The sequence below is a fragment of the Corvus brachyrhynchos genome, unplaced genomic scaffold (genome assembly GCF_000691975.1).
Source record: "Corvus brachyrhynchos isolate BGI_N302 unplaced genomic scaffold, ASM69197v1 scaffold434, whole genome shotgun sequence".
NCBI lineage: Eukaryota > Metazoa > Chordata > Aves > Passeriformes > Corvidae > Corvus > Corvus brachyrhynchos.
In genome coordinates, this window is record NW_008238372.1 from 1,362,226 (window position 1) to 1,375,815 (window position 13,590).

General features: G+C 43.4%; 1 protein-coding gene across 11 annotated transcripts in view; it reads right to left on the bottom strand.

Moving 5' to 3' along the window:
• Positions 1 to 3,531: 3,531 nt before the first annotated feature.
• The window catches only part of ERG (ERG, ETS transcription factor), a 108,469-nt gene continuing 98,410 nt past the window's right edge, over positions 3,532 to 13,590 (bottom strand). For 5 of the 11 annotated variants that reach the window (XM_017736344.1, XM_017736345.1, XM_017736350.1 and 2 more), the window contains 4 exons: positions 10,204 to 10,272; positions 9,811 to 9,867; positions 8,267 to 8,314; positions 5,034 to 5,554 (listed from right to left, as the gene is read on the bottom strand). In XM_017736344.1, the coding sequence (XP_017591833.1) occupies positions 5,034 to 5,554; positions 8,267 to 8,314; positions 9,811 to 9,867; positions 10,204 to 10,272 (695 nt within the window). Of the gene's footprint in view, positions 5,555 to 8,266; positions 8,315 to 9,810; positions 9,868 to 10,203; positions 10,273 to 13,590 lie in introns of all 11 variants that reach the window. The other 6 variants (XM_017736349.1, XM_017736342.1, XM_008635297.2 and 3 more) reach the window with 5 other exon arrangements.

Sequence of the window (13,590 nt, forward strand, 5' to 3'; positions counted from 1 at the left end):
GAAAAGGAGGCTTCTTCAGCTCATGAGAAGGAAATTCCAAAGAAAAAGGGACATGGAAATCCATCTTTTAGCTGCTCAAGCTGCTCACATTTCAGCCAGGTGGGACTACAAGTGCATCAGCTGCTTGACTGGGAAGAACAGGCTCCAGTGGGATGGAGGGGCAGTCAAAAAAGTCCTAGATGGGAATGGTTTAGACAGGACAGGGGGGAAAAAAAGGAAAAAAACCAAAAGAAAAAGAAGGAGGGCCCATTAACAATTGTCAGAGAAGAAGAGGGATAGGTTTGTGAAGTGGAATATGTCTAAGCTTGGCAAACGCCCAGTCAAAGGGAGCGTGATAACAAACCACAAATATTTGGAAAGCCGTAAGCACTGAGGCAGGCAAGGAACTCCGGAGGGTGATGCATGGGGAGTGCAGTCAGAAGGAACTGCAAAATACAAAAATGGCAGGAAAACATAAAAAAAACGAGGAACTCCGGAGGGTGATGCACGGGGAGTGCAGTCAGAAGGAACTGCGAAATACAAAAATGGCAGGAAAACATAAAAAAAACAACCTCTCTTTGACAATGAGATGTGTTGGGCTCTGTGTTACGGGATTAGGTGGAAATATGGAAATACCCTGGAATGGAGACCTTTTCAAAGGAGAAGGTTAAGGAAACATCAGTGAGTGTACAGAATAAAATAGTTCTGTTACAGTGAGGGGGATGGATGGGGTTTCCCAAGCAGAATTCCTCTCTGCTTCCAGGACTGTGCACAGAAAATCATTCTGCCCTTAGGTTTTTCTAAAATATATGTGGACCAATATTCTGGCACGCAACCCCAAAATTTTCTGAGCCTGGTTTTGAGAAGTCCTCACTCCAGTGATTTAAAAGGACATCTCAGGGCAATTCCTGGCCTAAGAACCCTGGGTGTTTTATTAGTTTTCTTGAAAATATGTGCCCTTTTCAAAAAATGCTGGGAAGGGAGCCTGCCCCTGGATCCCTGGAAGTGTCCAAGGTCAGGCTGGACACTGGGGCTGGGAGCAGCCTGGGACAGCGGAAGGTGTCCCTGTTGGAACCTTTATTTCCCTTCCAACCCAAACCATTCAGTGATGCTATGAAATTAAATTTTGAAACAATTCCCCACGTTCCAGTTGGCCCAATATCCTCATTAACCAACTCAAAATATCCTCATTTACCTTTCTTCAAGCACAGCTCATGCTGGGTCATGCTCTGAGGTCCTTCCAGCTGCCAGTGCCTCCAAGGAGAGGTCACAGCACCCCAGGGACAGCAGCAGAGCCAGGACACTTGGGAGGATGCAGGCAGGATCTGCTGCGAAGATATCCAAGTGCTCCCACCACTGCCCAGAGAAGGAATGAGGAATTTGTGTTGCATCAGGAGGTAAAATTAGTCAGGAATTAACTGAACGTTGTGGATGGATGAGGTGCCCTTCTGACTAACCAGAAATTCAGGTCACCAGAGACTATTCCTTTGGTACGACCAAAACTTGAGATCATGGGCTCACCAATCTATAATATAGGTAAAGTGGGTGGGTTTTTTACCCTTAATACATTTGTAATTAGAAATTTATTTTAAAATTATATCTTATCTGGGGCAAGAAACAGTCTGAGATAGAAAAATTTGCAGAAGAGAAGTCTAAATCCCTGATGATCCCAGTGTTTCTGTGGGCAGTTAGAAAGGCTTGTGGAATGTGAGGTACCAAACATGCACTCTTCAGAACATTGGGTGAAGTCTGCAGCTTGGCCAACAATTGACTTTAAAAGAAACTCTAACTTAAATAAAGGGCCAAAGTTATCAATATTGTCGACTTGTGCAAATGTGGGCTCATCAGGACCGTGTTGTCCAGGTGCTAAATGGCAAACAGAAGGTCCAGCCAAGGTCTTGGGGTTTGTCCGTGCCTCTTTATGAACATCTCTCATTGTTTGGACACGGAGTTCCTCAGCTCTGGCTGATCTGGGCTCATCCCTTGTCATGGTCACAGGGAGACCCTACAAATAATCCCAGTGCAGCAGTAGTAGGGTCCCTCCATCCTTCACTACCTTCTTGCAAAATCCGTGTTTTCCAAGGCTCCTGGAAGGCAGTGAAGGAAGGTGTAGCTCTACAGTGGGTGACCATGGCTCACCAGTGAGCCTCCTGTGGCCAGCTCGAGGATTTTCTCTTCACACGAGGGGACTCCATCAGGCCATCTGCTGTGGCTCCATCCCTGTGCCAGGATGAGGACCCCAATGCCAGGATGTTGCTCCCATTGCACAGGACAGCAGCCAGGCAGCACAATCTGGAAATCCTGCAGGCAGCCCCACGAGCACTGGGGATGCTTTGGAGGCCTCCAGGCACGTCCTTGCCAATCTAAACAAAGACCGTATTTAAATCTGGATTTTTAGGGTTTAATTAAAAGCGGGTTCAAAAATGCACTTACCATTTTGGGTTGGAAGCACACATGAAGCAGATAGTGGGGATCTGTAGATTTATTTCCACTGAAAGGCAAATCATTATAGTCACACGTAGGTGTGCCTGCCATAACTCCATAACTTTCTAGAACAGTGACTAACCTTTTCCATGAGTTCTTTTCTTCTTTTTTGAAATACAGACTTACAGTGCTTATTTCCCTGCTCAGGTCTCACATACTGGTAACACAATCCTGTGCTTATAAACTGCCACCCAGACACCCCTAACACAGGGGCCTGGTGAGTTGGCTCCCATTGCTCTCCAAAAAACGGATATGCAGAACATTTCCTATAAAACCTAAAACCACACCCCTTTTGTCTGGGAAAAAAGAGACAAAAGAACAGCAAAAAGGAGGGATACAGAGGGCTGAGCTGTCTGGGATTCCTGCAGCAAACACTGTGGAGAGCCGCTCATAAATGTCAGGGCTGATTTTCCAGACCATTTCTTCAGATGGTGTTGGGAAAGAATGGAGTGATGCCAGTTCTGGAGCCCAGGGTACAGAGTGGGAAGCCTCTGAAGCTAGAAGAGAAAAATAAAAACTCCTGCCCTTTGTAAACAGCCAGGATGGACTGCCATGACAAATGAACAAGCTGCCATACACTCCATTCCAAAGCAGGGAATAATGGAAATTATTCATTATTCACTTTATTTACTAATAATGATACTGAATGTATTAAGGGCAAGGGGGCATGGTAATTCAACACGATTCAGGAGGAAGATACATCTCAGGCTGAGATTTTGCAGCATAACGTGATGGCAACAAAAGATAATTTCTGAGTATCAATACTCTTCCTTAGAGGCCTCCCTTAGGCTTCATTTCCAGTCTTGGGCATGGAGCTGTCGATGAATTAATTGGGATTAACTGGGGAGAAGCTCAGCACAGGAATGGCAAGGCACTGTTAAAGAAGGGCTGGATGTGTTTTAGCAGAACTAATAAAGAAGATACACAGCACCTGTGCACTTCAAACTTAGGCTGTTTGCTCCTGCATTTTCACAACCCAAAAATCCTGGCCTATTTTAACCTGGAGAGTAGCAGATCTGACATGGGTGTCCCACACAGGAAATGCAAATACAAATGCAAACCACAGTGTCAATCTGAATTGCCATGCTAGGCCAAGCTTATTTTATTACATACATTCTGCAATCTAAGGACTAATATGTTCATAATGTAAACATTAAGCATACAGAGTTAAAATTCAAGGCCACGATAGTTTTTTGGATTGTCCCTTTTTTTGTGTGTGTGTGTGTGTGTCTTTGGTTGGCCGAGATCAACTCGTAGTGTATAAATGCATAAGTTATATAATAATTATATAAAAAGGAAAAAAAAAATAACACTGAACTTGTATACTTCATTCTGACAAACGCACAGCGTTCGCGACTCGATAAGAAAAACTGGCGCCCGCCTAACAAAAATACTCAGGTGATTTCTGATTTTGGCAGTCAAGGGTTGTCTCTTGCTCTAACCAATAGAAAACAAACTCCCTTAGTAATGATGAGGTTCTAACTGGTAACTTTTAAATATCAAACACAATTCCAGTTTTGCTTTTTTTTTTCTCTTCCCTAAAAAAAAAAAAAAAGAGATGCATATTCTGATTTCTCGCTTCTTCTGCTTTTCCCTTTTTACCACTTTTTATTACTACTGAATCAAGTCTGTTCCTCCTGAAATACTGGGAATGGTATAATACTGAGCAATATGTTTCACAAGTCCGAACAAGTGTTTCTTCATAGTCCCAACACTACAAAGTTTTCAGTCTTTTCAGTCTCTACTGGTCAAGAAGTTTCTTTCCTCCCCTTCTCACCACCTTCATCCTCCTCTTTCTCCTTCCTGCTTCCTCTGTCAGGTGCAGGCCACTGATCTACAATCATACACTTGCCCTCCAGCACATTCTCATTTCCCACGTTTGGCTCAGGGTTCCTGTAAAACTGCCAAGGAATCTGAAAGTTTGGGTTGTCTTCACAGTTTGAGCAGCTGATTCACTCTGATGAACGGATCTCATTTCATTTTACCTACACCGCTGCAGTTCTATTCCAAACCAGCTTCCACACTAGCCAGTCTCTTCCGTTGATATGTTTCTATTTTTTAAATACAGATAGGCTTTTTATTCCTTTCTTTTTTTCCCTTCTCCCTCTCTTTTGTAATGATCCATATACTGTATGTTAGGTCACTATAGACTTATCCTTATATTGCTGTAGTATAGTCCCAGTTTTGCACTAGCATGATACCAAACTTTACACACAAGCTTATCAACTTTTTAAGACCACCAGCTTCCATAGGTTTTCCTTATCATTTCATGCTTCTACCTACAATAGTCTATTGTTATTTGGTCCACAGAGTCGATGCCCATATACATTACATTTTAGTATCTTAATACTTCTTGGATATTTCCTTTTAAATCCCTACTACAAAGAGTCTTTTTGACATCTATTTTTAACGTGTTTTTTGGTGTTTTTTTTTCTCCCAGCCAAACCTTCACTTGTCTCTTTAGGCACTTTTAATTCGAGTACTCCAACAGAGTTCATTGCGATTCCTCAGGGACCGAATCCCCGTGAGAAGTGTCTTTGCTTCGCCTGGCGTGTATTTTCCCACCCCACTTAGTAGTAGGTGCCAAGATGAGAAGGCATATGAGCAGCTGGCAGCCTGGTGTTGGGGTAGATCCCTCCAGTCGGCGAATTCCAGTACGGATTGGGGGCAGCAAAAAAGCTGGAGGATGTTACGGGCAAGGCAGGGGGGTGGGGAGCTACAAAGTTCATCTTCTGCGGGTGCGCGTGGTACGAGCTCATGTAGGGCAGGTCTGTCGGGTATTTGTACATGGACGACTCCGGGGGGTGAGGCTGCAGGGCCTGGGCGATGCCGTGGAAGTCGAATTTGTAGGCGTAGCGCTTGCCGTGCACCTTGGTCATGATGTTCTTGTCGTAGTAGTAGCGCAGGGCGCGGCTGAGCTTGTCGTAGTTCATGTTGGGCTTGCTCTTGCGCTCACCCCAGCGCCGCGCCACCTCGTCGGGGTCCGTCATCTTGAACTCGCCGTTGGTGCCCTCCCAGGTGATGCAGTTGGAGTTGGAGCTGTCCGACAGCAGCTCCAGCAGGAACTGCCACAGCTGGATCTGCCCACTCCCTGCGGGGAGGAACAGAGCGGGAATGTCAGGGGTGGCATTAATAATGTCAAGGCATCAGTCCTGCAGGCTCTCCCCAAGGACCCCATTAGGAAATGTTGTGATGTCGCCTCCTAATTCTTACTATTAACCAGTCCCCCTCCTCCCAGGACCGTCTCATGAAACCCTAAAGAGCAGGGATAATTGTAATGTGTCATGCTTTCCCTCATGTGAGTGGCAGAATGCTATTCCATGGAGCTTTAATTGTTACCTAATGTCATTCAGCGCAGACAATTGATGGGGAAATAATACAGCGCTCATTTAGGAAACTAATCTCTAAAGTTCAGCACAAACAGCTTTCACTTGCGTAACATTCTGCTTGTTCTCACAGCATTATGTTGTAACTAAATGTTCTCTGCTATGGAATGAGCCCACACAAAATGGAGAAGTTTAGAGCAAGCTGGGCCTGTGCCAAACCATATCATCCCTTTGCAGCATTTGGGGAAATGCAGAGCGGAAACTTATTAGCTTGCTGTTGCACTGCATACAACCAGAGGGCAAAACAATTGCAAGAACAGTGAAAAGGTCCATAAAATACATTCTTGTCATCATTCTGCTTCGAATGAGTTTAAATGATTATTTTACATTAAGACATAAAATGTTGCTGTTGTATTTTTCTCACTCTCTGCCAATTCCACTGCAAAAAGAAAATAGCTAAGTCTGCTGTTAACTTTGCAAAAGTGAGGTAGGGCAACAAAATTTGACCATTTTAGACAAGTGAAAGTAGATTTCCAAGGGCCTTGCCACTGATAATCATGTTAGAAGCTTAGCATTTCTTAACAAAGCAGCACTGAAATGATGCAAAATGCAGCTGAAGCAGCTTGCGACGCAATCTGTTTCACAAGCACAGTGTCAGCAGAATTTGCCAACCAGCCTGGATGTGCTAACTCTGAACTACATCTCTGACCAGGAATTGGTTGGGTTTCTTTCTTTTTTTTATCCAAACCAGCTTTGTGGGTATAATAAACAAGCTTTTCTTTAGAAAGCTTATAGTAGCAATTACAATATCGAGCTAGAGCAGCATCTGAAACCCATTAGCAGTTTATACTTCAGTGCAACTGAAACCCATATTCATTTAAATTGTATTTATCCAAACTGGCCTTAATGAATTTCTTCTGTTCCATTAACATGCATTAAATAAACAAACAAACAAAAGAATCTGTGGTATGAGCAAGGCATGCAAGTTTTAATACACGAAACATAACAAGAGGATTAGGCTTTGAAAATCAATAAACAGTTCAGCACTGGACAAAACACAAATTTTTGAGTAAGCAATCCAACATATGTTCTAACATAAACACTTGCCTTCCAAATGTAATATATAGTCCTATGAAAATAAATGGTTGCTGTCAATGTCCTTTTAATGAGAGAGTAATTCCACCGATTTATAAACACACAAAACATGTGAAAGCACAGGAATGATGGCATGGAGGAATTCCATATCCAAATGTTAAAAAAGCATCCCAATCCAGATCGTGTTAGTAATGAAGTCTACCAAATGGACACTTGATAAAATTTGAAAAGCCATGATTTATGAACAAATTAAAGGGATGTAGGCCCCCACTTCCAGTTAAGACCAGTGTTGCCTGGAATCCCCCACTGCCTCAGGCCATTTGGAAAATCCTACCCTTAACACGTACTTAATTACTTTCCTTCCACACAAAACTGTTAGAAAGTCAGCTAATCTAGAACTGTGCTCAATGTCACCTGGGAGAAAGTGAAAGGAAATGGATCAGCATTTTGCCAGTTTCAGGCCTTGAAAAGCCATAGGTTGTTGTAAAAAGAACCACCGTCACTGGGGGCTGAGGAGATCTGTGTGGAACATGGAATGCTCTGCCCTGGGGCTGTCCAGGCAAGGGATGCAAGTGGAACACACAGTGTCAGTCCCTTGTGGTGGCTTGTGGTGTAAATAGCCCACAGCGTGGCCTGCAGACTCAGAGCAGTGAAGTCTGCACAATTCCCCATCAGAGCTACTAAATCACCCAGCAGATCCCCTGTCTTCAGCAAAAACATGCTGGTCCGAGGTTGGACTCGATGATCCTTGAGATGTTTCCCAACCTGAATGATTCTGTGAGTCTGTGATTCTCCTCTATGCTACACATCCCCATCCACAATGCACCCCGTTGCCTTCTTGAGGTGGGAGAACATTTTTGAAGTGTTTAACCCAATTATTCTTTGCAAGCAGATTATGCTTTCCTGGTTTTTTTTTTTCTTTTTCCTATATATTTCTGCTGGCTTGGGTTATTCATCCCAAAGTTTTATATTAATCAAGGCCAGTATGATACTGTGCTGTGGATTAACAGAATCTGGGACACATCTGATGAAGATTGGTAAGAGATTTGCACCCTTCTGGAGGGGTAACTGGAGACCAGATGGGGTCTCTTACATCCCTTAACCAAATCCTGATGTTCAGGCAACTGAAGTGAACTCCAGCTTTGAAGGCTAGATTCTTTGGAGGTCCTTTCCAACCTTAATGATTCTAAATTCTTCAGTCCCACCCTTGTGTAATTTAGAAACCTAATTCTGCAACACACTGGGTATCATCAGCTCCCACTAAATCACACTGAAGAGTGGGAAAATCAGTGACATCAACTCCCAGGCCTGGTCTTAAAGCTGAAGTGGGGATACTCAGCAGTAAAAGAAAAGCCACCTACATCAGCAAAACCCCTTCTCACCTGGATTTGCAAGTCGGCTGCTGGTCGGTCCAAGAATCTGATATGGATCTACAAAATTGTGAGAGAAAGATTTAAAATCATTCAACAATGGTGGCAAATACTTCAGGTATTATGGTTTAACCTTGTAATGGGCAGTGTGCACTGCCTGAGGGGACAGCAGGTCCAACACCTAAGCAATTTCCTCTCTCTGCAGGGCAATATTTGCATGTTTTCCTTTCCAACTCCGTGTGCAAGGATATACCTTTGCCTTTTGTTATGTATTAAATGCAGATGTATGTATTCAGAATGTAAGCTTTGTTATGAAGCATTCTGGTGGTGGAATCCCCATCCCTGGAGGTGTCCCAGGAAGGGCTGGAGGTGGCACTCAGTGCTCTGGGCTGGGGACAAGGTGGGCATCGGGCACAGCTGGGACTCGATGAGCCTGTGTCAGCCCCACAATGCCTGTAGCATCTTAGTATTTCCCTCTAGGAACTCCCTCTGGAAATGAAAACTTAGCTTGGTCTGAAGTCCAACAGGGAAAACAGGAAGGCTGTGACAGCAGGACCAAAGCCAAAGTGATGGGCTGCAAGCACTGAGTGACCCTGTCACTTCTACAGCCAACAAGACAATCAGGTTACATTCCTTACACATTTAAATAATCTGTGCAGCTCACACACAGAGCCATTAAATGGCCCTCAGGACTTACATAAATCACCAGTATATTTCTAGGAAGATTCTCGTGGTTGGGAGGCCAGATTAGATAAAACACTGCTTAGGCAAAAATCAGTGTAATACTTCCCAGGCAGTCTGTGCAGGAGTTAATAAGACCTATTCATGCACAGTGTTGTTTAGTTATAACAAAAACCAGAATAATGATTTAAAATCCATGTGATAAAAACTGGCTCAGAGTCTTCTGAGCTAAGAATATCCTCTAAATCTCTTTTATTTCCTCCTTCTAACCTTTTGCTGTTAACAAAAGCCATGACTGACTCAGGACCTTTGTAGTGCTCTCCAGCTACCTGTCCAAAATGCAGCTGAATTTGCAATAAGGGATTAGGTCCCACCCCATGGATTTGCAGCTTTGAAAACACAGAAGGCCCCCATTTTGCTACACCAATACTTTCCAAACCCATAAACTTCTACTTTCTCCTCAGTTTCCCAACAGACTGAGAATCCCTCTAATATTCCTGTTGTGTTTCAGGAGCCAAATTCAAATGGGTTTCTGTAGGCTGTAATCCATTCCCTTTTTTTGGGCTCATGTACATTTTCCAGCTGTTGGTATTTCAGCTACTGAGGTCTTTTGACATCTCTACCTTCCACCTTTGCACCCACACTGTAGGTAGATTTTTTTAATAGCATTTTCATTCTGCAAGGTTGTCACTGCCTTTAAACATCACATTCATCCCAAATCCAGCTGCAGAGCCAACCCCACACACATCTGGGGTTTTAGTGATCTCCAGCTGGAGGGGTCTGAACCAGATTGTGCAGTCTGGCTGGTAGGTGAGAGCTGCCCTTCTCATCATGTTCAACAAACCCAGGCAGAATGCAAACCAAATGACACCCACCTAACTGAGGACGCTGGTCTTCTGTTTTGGGAACTGTTGAGGATGATGGCTGAGTAGCTGAAAAATGGAAAAAAAAAAACCCATGTAGTTATTTTTCCAGTTAGGAAGTTGCTCACCAAACCTGTAAGAGATCCCTAGGCCTGGAACTCCTGCTGCTCTCTGCCCCAGGATAGACACAAGAGGATTTAAAGCTCACAAAAAGCTTTTTAAGGCTCTGTGGTGATGGACTTGATGAAGTTTGAGTTTAAGGAGGGATGTGGCTGCCCAGTGACATCTCCCAGAATTGCCCATACAACTGGCTTTCCAAAAATGCACAGATAAAACCCCTCCAGAGCTCCTATAATTCCCTCTGTAGTCTAATCCATGTTTCCCCAGCTGTGCAGATGCTTTTACCTTTTGACTGAGGGCTGGGGTGGGTGTGACTCGTCCATGCTGATCTCCTGGCTTGCTCATAAGGCAAATCTGGGAAGGAAAAGGACACCTATTCATGCAGATATGGCATCAAGTGGTGATGTCCAGAAAGGGTAGGTTTAGGGGGGGGACTCGGGATTTGGAACATTACTGAAATAGGAAGGCAATTCTTTGTTGAAACCTCCCAAATTCAGCATCTAGCAGTATTTCCTTGTAAGAAGACAGGCTTTAGTTGATTTATTCCTTTCTGCTTCTTGGGACAAGCTCCTTAAATTTACACATCTAAATTTTCATTTCCCTTTCTTTCATTTACTCGTTACTTCTATTTTATTTCAGTGCTTTAGCATATAAAAAAAATGAGAAAACTAAACCATAAAAGCTTTCTTCATAAAGCAAATGTAGTAAATTCAAATGTTTGGCTTACCCTCAGAAATCTTTGCCAGTTTCCTGTGCTTTTCCACGGCTGACTTTAACACATTAGCTAAAATTACTGCCAAAATCAGAGACTTATGGAACTTCCAGGATCTCAGGAAGGTAGCAGTGCCCACCTGGTGGAACTAAGTTGGTGCAGATGTCTTGACTCTCAACACTACTTGTGCTTTATTTCAGAGTTCATGTTTGGAAATGAGACCAGTTAGGAAGCAAGGAAACCACCCCAGACTGGCTCTGTGCAAGGCAGGTCTGCCCCTTTCCAAGCACTGGGAGAAGCAGCATTGCATGGAAATAAAGTGTAAAGTGTGAAATGCATAACCAAATGGCCTTTAATTTATTTGGTCTGTTTGGCCTGCCAGCACTTCCACCTCCCAGAACCCTGCACTTCAAAACCTCCACTTTTGCTAAGATTTGCAATTGGTCTTTGTACTGCATTTTCATCATGAGTAACCTTGTATCCCTGATTTCTTGGGAACTAGTCCACAGCCTCAGAGAAAATCATGTGCATTGTGCAGGTGCTCATCTCTGAGGAGAGCACTGGTGTACAGGTGAATCATTGTGACCTGCAGGTGTCCTGCCCAGGCTGAGATCAACACTGCTGTTTACTCAGAGACTTTACCACCTGGCAAAAAAATTCCAGAATTACTCTGGTCGTAATTCCAGTGGGTTCTGAGTTCTGTCTGTACAGAGGGGGCTCAGCTGTGGGAGGCTTGCATGTCTCTTGTCCAGTCCTGCCAGTTCCATGGCAGGTTCTCCATGGTAGGTTCTCCACCTCCTCTCTAGATTCCCTTGCCAGGCAGATTCTGGTGACATGAAGAACCTATTTTTCCCTCCAGTTTTTCCATTCTCTGCCCAGAAAGATGCTGTCCCAACCACAACTCCACTCACAATCTCATCTCCTTTCTCCTTTCTCCTTTCTCCCTTCTCCTCAAAGTCTTTCTCCTATTTTTGGATCTCCAAACTATCAAGACACCTGTGCCCTGAGAGGACTGGGAGATGCTGTGTGTGCTTGTACTTGGTGGCACTTGAAACACATTTGGTACAAATTCAGTACAGTGAGAAAGATGTTTTGCCTTTTAACTCAACACATCACAAGATGATCTTTTGACTACGCCCTCTCCATGAAAAGAAAAATCCATTTATCAGCTTTTCTTGAAATAGAGCAAAGTTCCAGCTTCGTTCTTAGTTCAGCATCGTGCCTTGATAAACACGTTGTTATTCCAGATAAGTAGATCTGTTCTTGTCCATGAGATATCAGCACAACATGTCCTTATCTTGGACAGATCGCTGATGGGAATGCTCCTGTTTGGAGAGACAAACCCCAACCAGGTGTCCTTGAGCTCCTGAGAGCCTCATTGTGTTACTGTCACTGAAACCCCGTGTTCTGTTGTAAAGGTGACTGGAGAAACCCTCCTTTGTCACTGCAAGCCCTGCTCATTTCCCATTTTCTATTGTAGTGCCTTAACAATGGCAGTGCTTAATTACTCTCTCCAGAACTGCACCCCAGGATTTGGCTGATTCCCACTGAACATTATTTATTCCCCCTCCCTCCTCATTTTTGACCTTTTTCATGTCATCAAGTGATTGTCCCCAGGGTCTGCTTTTGCTCTCACATGAACAGTGCTTTGTTATGGGAAAGCTTCTTTGCAGTCTGGTTGAAATGTGACATTTAACTCAAAGGAAAGCCACAGAATAAGCCAACAAAACAGTTTCCTGAAAGAAAACTGAATTTTTGCAAAACCCCCTTTTTTTTTCTGAATAAAAATTCTGACTTTCAAGACATCCATCAACTTTCAATTGTAAAAGATAAAATAAAACAATGCTTCCAAAATCACTACAGTTTTTTGTAGAAAATGTTTAGTTCTGCACAGAACAGAGACACCCTAAAACCAAACTGCAATTCCACAAGTAATTGTGTGAACACAGAAAGATGTTGACACAAAGCATTTTGTTTCCTGAGTGTCATTTTAAATGTGAGTTAGGTAAAAAAACTGAAGTGAAGGAGCTCCCCATGTCTGACATGTGCTTTAGGACCTTTTCCTCTAGAGAAAATTAACATTTTATTTCTCCATGACACAGAGGACGGAAGAAATACTGAAATCATGGACCTTGTCAGGGAACAAAAAATCCCAATTTTCATTCAAGTCCAGTGGAAAATAGACTCATTCCAGCCTTTGCCTCAAATCCTCTCAACTGGCATAGCTTTTCTTGCAGGACACCAGGTCCCTCTGGCCTTATGTTACATGTTCACTTCTGCTGGGAATTACTGAGAGTTTGGGGCCTCTGGATTTTTGTTTGGTAATTGTTTCTATAGTTCTGCTTTGTTTTCTCATCCGTATTTATGCTGGCATTCCCCAGTGCCACTGAGAGCTCCTGGGTGCCACAGTCTGCTTTAATGCTCCATGAAAATGTCTAATTTATTTGGAATATCCCTTCTTCTTAAACTGACACTAAGCAGGTGCTCTGTGACACTCTTTAATTTGATAATTATATCATGTTTCCTCAACCCCAGACCGTGATTTGAACAATTTCAAACCTCTGTATCTCTCAACATGCTCCAAAGATTTTTCCATATTCCCATGGCTTTCCCAGGCATTTCTAAGCACCTACAAATTCAGCAGAGAGCCTTTTTGATAAGGGATGATTGACACAGCCTTCCATGCAAGGCCACACTTCTGGGGTATTTAATGGCACAGCCACATTTCCCATGTGGCTCTCCACCATGGTTCTTCATTTGTTCACATTTTCCACTCTGGCCCACGAGCAGAGCAGTGGCTGTCACTGTGCCATAAATAAAGATGACTGTGTTAAGTTGCTCCTTCATGAGTGAAGGGGGCTCATTTGGAATCAGTAAGATATGCAAATAACTTGTGCCCTGTGCTGCATTTCTCAACTTGTATTTTCAGCTGTTAACATATTGCCAAGTGGTTTCTCCCT